This window comes from Silene latifolia, chromosome 9 (assembly GCF_048544455.1).
Source record: "Silene latifolia isolate original U9 population chromosome 9, ASM4854445v1, whole genome shotgun sequence".
Taxonomy (NCBI): domain Eukaryota; kingdom Viridiplantae; phylum Streptophyta; class Magnoliopsida; order Caryophyllales; family Caryophyllaceae; genus Silene; species Silene latifolia.
This window is the reverse complement of record NC_133534.1, coordinates 211492481-211500256: the sequence shown is the minus strand read 5'-3', so window position 1 is coordinate 211500256 and position 7776 is coordinate 211492481. Positions and strand designations below refer to the sequence as shown.

At 38.5% G+C, this 7776-nt stretch overlaps 1 protein-coding gene and 1 non-coding gene across 2 annotated transcripts; one reads left to right on the top strand and one right to left on the bottom strand.

Moving 5' to 3' along the window:
- Positions 1-1662: 1662 nt before the first annotated feature.
- On the bottom strand, positions 1663-3242 carry LOC141602190 (uncharacterized). Its single transcript, XM_074422496.1, has 4 exons — positions 3208-3242; positions 2540-3107; positions 2305-2458; positions 1663-2015 (listed from the first exon to the last, which is right to left on the bottom strand). The coding sequence occupies exons 1-4, from the start codon at positions 3240-3242 to the stop codon at positions 1663-1665; spliced, it is 1110 nt and encodes a 369-aa protein (XP_074278597.1).
- Positions 3243-6223: 2981 nt separating this feature from the next.
- On the top strand, positions 6224-6330 carry LOC141603845 (small nucleolar RNA R71). Its single transcript, XR_012525691.1, has one exon. It is a non-coding gene; the product is annotated as a small nucleolar RNA R71 (small nucleolar RNA).
- The last annotated feature ends 1446 nt before the right edge of the window (positions 6331-7776 follow it).

The window sequence follows — 7776 nt, the reverse complement described above, 5'->3', positions numbered from 1 at the left end:
CTCCACTAATACAATCAACATAATATTAGCTTAATCATCCTCTAATTTTGGGCACATTAGATAACATGGATTCCATATTATTTTTGTCAATTTGTCAATATGTTACAAGTCACATGTCACATAAAATTGCTATGTATTTTTAACATATTAAAAATCAACGTATTAATAAAAATACGTCATATACAAAAATCGACTTAGTAATTCATAATTACTTGTACCAAAATATTTTACCAATTATAAATCACAACAATTTGTATTTATAATAATTCATTCAATTTCAATTGTTTCCTTAAACAATAATTTCATCTGAGTAAAGATGCAATTCGATTACTCAGACCGTATCTCATTTAATGAAATTCCAATGCGATACGTAAATTTTACTTCCAAAATCGTCCGTCAATTTTCAAGTAATTTAATTAATTCTTAACGTTATACGATTAATTAAATGATCAATAAAGAGTGTTGCCCTATAGGTATGACCTAGGGGATCAACTGATCACCACCGTCGCACGACAGTAATGTCAAACTCTAGTCAGCCAATCATTACCGATATATGTTGATCAGTTGACAGTAAAATACTTCCCAATTGTATTCTTTAAAATAAGACTTAAACATGTGATCATCATGATCAACAGTCGTGATCGCATTATCGTCGGAGAACACGTATTCCAACATCTCATTCCTTACAATCAAAATACTTCTCCAGCTTTCTGAGTGGTAAGGTTTGATGTCCATAGCCCAGAAATCATCAGTTTTAATGTTATACTTGTAATTCCAAGGAGACCACACACTCTCAGATTTAACTTCAATTTCCCAAATCCATTTACAGATGATGCATTTATTCCAAGAAAGGATTTCTTTAATGTTATAGCCCCCCTACTAATAAGGAGCACAGCAGAAAGCCCAGCTCTTTATTATCATCTTCCTCTTCCCTTCCTCCGACTGCCACAAAAAATTTCTACAAAACTTAGTAATTAATTTGTGCACTCCCTTAGGAATTAGTAAAGTAGCACACCAATACTGCTCCATCCCAAATATGATAGTGTTGATCAGATTTATTTTGCGAGCATAAGATAATCTATGTGTAGACCAGTTGTTCAGGGCACTTTGCACTTTACTAAGTAGATCAGTAAACATTCCCTTGTTTAGTTTCCCCTCATTTAAAGGCATACCCAGATATCTAAAAGGAAAGGTTCCTTCTACATAACCAGTGTCCCTTAATATTAACTCCCTGACATCATCTCTTATACCTTCCATATAGATGTTAGTCTTTTCTGGATTAGCCCTCAGCCCAGACATGTTAGCAAAAAAGTCCAAAGAGTCAGACAAAGCATTCACAGAAGGGGAGTCTCCTCTCACAAAGATCATCAAGTCATCTGCAAAGATGAGGTGATTGAGTCCCATTTTGCCACATTTTGGATGGTAGGTGACCTGATGTCTTCTATGTATGCTGTGCAAATCCCTAGATAGCATCTCCATTCCCATAACAAAGATAAATGGTGAGAGGGGGTCACCCTGTCTAAGACCACCAGCTTCTTTGAAAAAACCAGTAGTAGTACCATTCACTTTTATACTAAACCAAGTAGATGTAATGCATCCCATTAACCATTTTCTGAACTGAGGGGGAAAGTTATAAGCCTGCAACATTCTGCCTATAAAGTCCTAGTGTAAAGAATCAAAAGCTTTTTTGATGTCAACCTTTATCATGCATCTAGGGGAAATCCCTCTGTGTCCATAGCCCTTGATCAGAGACTGGGTTAGCATAATGTTTTCAAAAATACATCTACTAGCCACAAAAGCACCTTGTTCCTTCCCCACAATGGTGGGTGAATGAGGTTTAAGTCTGTCACACAAGATCTTGCTCACTATCTTGTAAAAGATAGTGCAGCCAGGTATAGGTCTATAGTCCATAACAGAGGTAACCACTGGTTTCTTACGAATGAGTGCGAGTAGTATTAGCTTGCTTAGACATAACCCCGGTTTTGAAGTAAGCCTGAACAGCAGCACAAAATTCCCTATTTACATGATTCCAGGATTTTTTAAAAAATTGGGAAGAAAATCCATCTTGACCAGGACTCTTATTAGAGGCAGTTGAGAACAATGCTTTCCTTATCTCCATGTCCTCAACTGGCCTATATAGAGAATCCTAATCAGTGTCCTCAATCCTAGGGCCCTCCAAAGCTTTAGGTGGGAAATAAGCAGTAGCAGTTGGTGTGCCAAACAACCACTAATAGTAATCCACAAAAGCATTATTGACATCCTCCATCCCCTCCCTTATAATGTTGTCCTTATATTTAATCTTACCAATAATACTCTTATGCTTCCTTATTGCAATTTTAGCAAAGAAATAGTTGTTAGCACCATCATTGTAATTAATATCATGAATCTTGGCCCTCTGAATGAGACTACTTCTCTTAGTTTTCCTCAGTGTCCAATATTTCTCCAGCAAATCTTTTTCCTGAGTGAGCAGGTGGATATCCAAAGGTTGTAGTTGGACCTATTTTTGGCAGGTCTCCAAAGACTCCCTAGCCTGTTTTACCTTAGCTGCTAGACCAGAATAATTGTTTTTGTGCAAAATAATTAATTTTTGTCTAACATTTTTTAGCTTTGCAAACAGAATAAACATGGCATTACCCTTGGTAGGGATCTGCCATGCCTCAGAAACAATAGTATCATAATCCTTATGCTCCTCCCAACAGGTTAAGTAACTAAACCTCCTCCTAATTTGGTAGTTTTCCTTATTTTGGATCAATAATGGTGAGTGGTCAGAGATCCCAGGGGGCAAAACAGTCACCAGAGCATGAGGGACATCCACCAACCAAGATGCATTGGTAAGAACTCTATCAAGTTTAGACCATACTCTTGTTCCCACATCTTGTTTGTTGGTCCAAGTATGTTCACAACCATAACCCTGAAGATCATCCAGATTGCTATCCAATAAGCATTGATTAAAAGCCATTATTTCAGAGAGGGAACGTAAGTGTGGACCAATTCTTTCCTCCATAGCTCTTACAATGTTAAAATCCCCTAAGACAATCCAATCAGCAACAATATTAGCCAGCTGCCTCAGCTCATCCCAAAGCCTCTCTCTAGTGTCAGCATCATTGCTCCCATAAACAAAGGACACATGAAGTACATATTAGAAACATGATGCAACAGCTCCAAATGTATCAGTTGATCAAGTATTCTAGAAGAAAGTAGAGTAACCAGTCTGGTGTTAAGAAACACCCAGATTCTCCCATTATAGTGATGAGAGTAGTTATTTAAAATCCTATAAGAAGAAAACAACCTACTTATTGCAGCAGCATTATTTAGTCTAACTCTAGTCTCCAATAAACCAAAAACTTCAATTTTATTTGTATCCAAATAACTCCTAACTTCCTGCTGCTTTATTGGGTCATTAAACCCTCTAATGTTCCAAGAAGATATTATCATTTACCAGGGTCTGGAGGTGGCTCCTTCTCCTGTAAAACTTCCGCTATTTGTTCTATCTCCATATTCTCCTCAGTTTGCAAAATGGTGTAGTTATTTTGCAGAGAAATCCCTGATTCTGGTTCTATCATAACAGTCCTGCAATCTCCCTTTCGCTTCTTACCCAGACCATTGTTACTAGTTCTCATTTGACCTAGTCCTGTCCATCCTGAACCCACCTCTTTATCATTATGTGGAGAGACCACCCCCAAGACAACATAATGTGAACCTTGTCCAAGACATTCTCAGTTCTTATTCTCTATCTCAAGAGCTGCCTCATCCCCTAACTTAGGAGGACTATGGCCTAGCAGAGAACTTCCTGAGTCCTGAGAAACTGGAATAGTGTGTGTTGTGCCACCAGATGGTTGTATTGGCCTATAAACCAGGTTGCCTTTCTTAGCTCTAGCTTCATCAAACCATAAAAATATAAATTCAAAATTGACAAAAACGCAATACAATAAGTAAAATGCAAGTTAAGGGGTTAGAATATTTACAAATGGTGGTTTAGGGAGGACTCCACCAAACTTTCATTCATGTATGAGATGTCAAGGAGGCATAGCCAAGGTGTTGTTGATGTTGCTCAACACCTTGAAGAAGTAATCGAAGGCTTGTTCATTGTCATTATAAAGATCTTCAATAGACCTTTGCATATGTTGTTCTTCATTGTGGTGACTTGAGTGGAAATGGTCACCAAAGCCTTGGTCTTGGGTCATAGAATTACCAATATAAGGGTTGAATAACCCTTCAAACTCATCATCCCATAGACCGCATACTTCATCTACTTGTTCCCCAATAGTGTCATGAGTTGATGAGAACAACTCTTCTTCCTTCTTATCATTATGGCCCATGAGGCCTTCTTCTTCTCTTGTCATGAGTGGTGGTGAACTATTCAAGCTCTCATACTTGTTGAAACATTCTTGCTCTTTGGATGGAGCATCTTGTAGATTATCCACTTTCTTCTCCCATATGGGCGGTGATTCTTTACCCTTAGCTTGTTCTTTGCATTGAGATGCCAACTTCTTCCTATCACTTTCTCGGCTATAATGATAAATCATGAAACATGGCTCATGTAAGCGGGGAGCTCTCATTGTCTTTTCAAGGTTAAAAGTGATTGTTTCATCTCCCACTTCAAGTGTGAGCTCTCCATCTTTCACGTCAATCACCGGTCCCGCGGTGTGTAAGAATGGTCTTCCTAAAATGATAGGAATGTTGGAGTCTTCCTCCATGTCAACAATAACAAAGTCCACCGGGATGAAGAAGTTTCCAATTCTTACCGGAACATCCTCCCATACCCCTAATGGTGTCTTCGTTGATCGATCCGCCATTTGATGTGTGTTATTAGTGCACTTGTGTTCTCCCATTCCAAGCCTTTTGCACACCGAGTATGGCATGACACTCACACTTGTCCCAAGGTCACATAAAGCTTTGTTGATTATAGTGTCGCCAATGGTGCATGGAATAGTGAAACTTCCCGGATCCTTTAGTTTTGGAGGTGAAATTCCTTGTAGGATGGCGCTACTCACCTTGGTGAATGCAATAGTCTCTAGCTTCCGGATGGATTTCTTCTTTGTAAGAATATCTTTCATGTATTGCGCATAGGCCGGAACATGATTAATCAATTCGGTGAATGGGATTGAGACTTCAAAGTTCTTCACAATCTTCATGAACTTTCCAAGTTGTTCATCGAACTTAGGCTTAGTTTGTCGACTTGGAAATGGAAGTCTAATCACAATAGGCTCTTTCTCCTTAGCCTTCTCTTCATTCTTCTTCTTTGAAACTTCTTGAATGGTGGGTTCTTCTTCTTTCTTAGAGTTTTCTACTCTTTCCTTGTCACTAGCATTCACAACATCTTCATCAATGGGCCTCTTCGGCCCTTCGTACCTTGTACCACTCCTCAAATGGATGGGACTCACCGACTCATGTCTTGGGGAATTACCTTGAGGTGGTAATTGCCCCTTTTGTCTTTGAGAACTAGAAGATGCTAATTGAGACATTTAGGTCTCCAACATCTTTGTGTGAGCTAGTATGTTGTTAATGGTGATGTCTTTTCCTTGGCTATCCTTTTGCATTTAAGTGAAAAACCGTTGTTGGTTCTTTTGCAATTGGAGGACCGCTTTTTGAACATCAAAACCTTGGTCATTTGTTTGATTGTATGGAGGTTGATTTTGATAACTTTGGTTTTGATTCTAAAAGGGTCTTTGAGCTTGGTTTCTCATTGGGGGTGGGGTGTATGTTTGAGGGTTTTGAACATTTTGACTTTTGTATGAAAGATTAGGGTGGAATTTGGTGTTTTAATTGTAATAGTTGGAATAAGGGGTACCACTTTTGTATGCTTGGAAAGCATTCACTTGTTCCCCTACATTCACTTTGGTCATGTCCCAAAGTTCCACAATTCTCACATACTCCACTTGGAATTGATGATGATGGTACCATAGCAATAACATGTTGCTTCGGTGACTTGGAGGCCTATTCAAGCTTAGCCATGGCCTTCTCAAACTTCAAATTAATGGTATCAATTTGAGCACTAAGTTGAGCACCCAAGTGAGTAATGGAGTGCACCTCATGCTTTCCTCCTCTAGTAGCCTTCCGAGGTCTACTATATTGTGAGTTATAGACCGCCATTTCTTCAATTTTGTTCCATGTTTGATTGTCATCAATTTCGGTGAACATACCATTTGATCCCATATTGAGAATGTTTCGGGAGTATTCATATAGAGAATTCCAAAATTGTAGTGCAAGGAACCACTCGCTAAGTCCATAGTGTGGACAAGATCGACAAGTGTCCTTGAATCTCTCTCATGCTTCATACAAAGGTTCCTCATCCCTTTGTTTGAACCCGGTGATTTGGGCTCTCAACATGTTAGTCTTTTCCGGAGGATAGATTTTTTTGTAGAAAGCAAGTGCCAATTTCTTCCAAGAATCAATACCAAGAGTAGCCTTATTTAGGCTCTTCAACCATTGTTTTGCAGTACCAATCAAAGAAAAAGGAAATAAGACCCATCGAATTTGGTCTTGAGTAACTCCGTTTTAAAAATCGCATCACAATAGTCACAAAAAGTCTCCATATGAGAATGAGGGTCTTCACTAGGCATCCCTCAAAACTGACTTCTCTCAACCAATTATATAAATGCGGATTTGGCAATGAAATTACCGGTTAAGTGTTGTGGTGTAGGAGTACCATTTGGTAGGTTCTCCTCGGTTGGTACGGAATATGATGAAAATTTAGGCATTGTGGGTTGATTTTGTGGTGGGTTTTGTATTGGGTTATCCTCTCCTTCTCTTGCAAAAGGGTTGATGAACTCAATGTTATTTGGTTGGATGTCCACAATCTCACCAATACCTCTCAAAGTATTTCGAGCAAGTCTTCTATTGTTGGTCAAAGTTCTTTCGATTTCAAGATCAATGGGTAACAAGTTACCTTGTGATCTCCTAGACATGCAAAATATTAAACAACTCGAAAACTATTAGAACAAACCTTGAGGATATTGACTTCCCCAAGGTAAATAAATACACAACTAAAAACAATTAAAAAAAATCAAATCAAGATAACACCGTCCCCGGAAACGGCGCCATTTTTGGTGTGTCGTAAAACTCGTCGTCAAAAGTTACTCAACAAAAACAATATTTATAACTTCACCAACTACTCTTAGTAAAGAGGCAAGCAAAGGTCGGATCCCAAGGGACGGGTATTGATGTAGGAATTGTAATTGTAATTGGTCGTGTCTTAGGGTGTCACAATTTGGGGTTGAGATAGGAGATCAACTAAACTAATCAACAATATAAAAGTAAAGTAATAAAAACAAGCAAGATGATTAGAATGAGATGTAAACAATTGATTAAAAGCACTAGGGTGTCATGGGTTCATAGGGGATTCATGGGAGTTGATCATACAAACATGTTTTCTACTAGATGCAAGTACTTATTGTTGTGATGGGATCGAGTTAGTGTATATCTTACAATCCCTAAGAAGGTTTGGGTCCCGGAGCCGAATCTATTAGATTGTACAACACCTACAAGTCGACTTAGTCCTTCCTATCCAACTATATGCATGGTCTAATGAGACTCGAATTGGTTTATGTCTTACAAGTCTCATTGAAAAGATAGGTGATGGGTAAAAAATGCAAGGATTCATAGGCTCACATTTCATCAAATATAACATGTGCATAAGTTGGAATCACAACAAGCAAGCAAATTAATTATGAAAATATATTAGATTAAGCATGAATCAATCCCCATGGCTGTTTCCCCTAGTTACCCATTAACCCTAGCTAAGGAAACTACTCACTCATGATCAAGTTTAACATG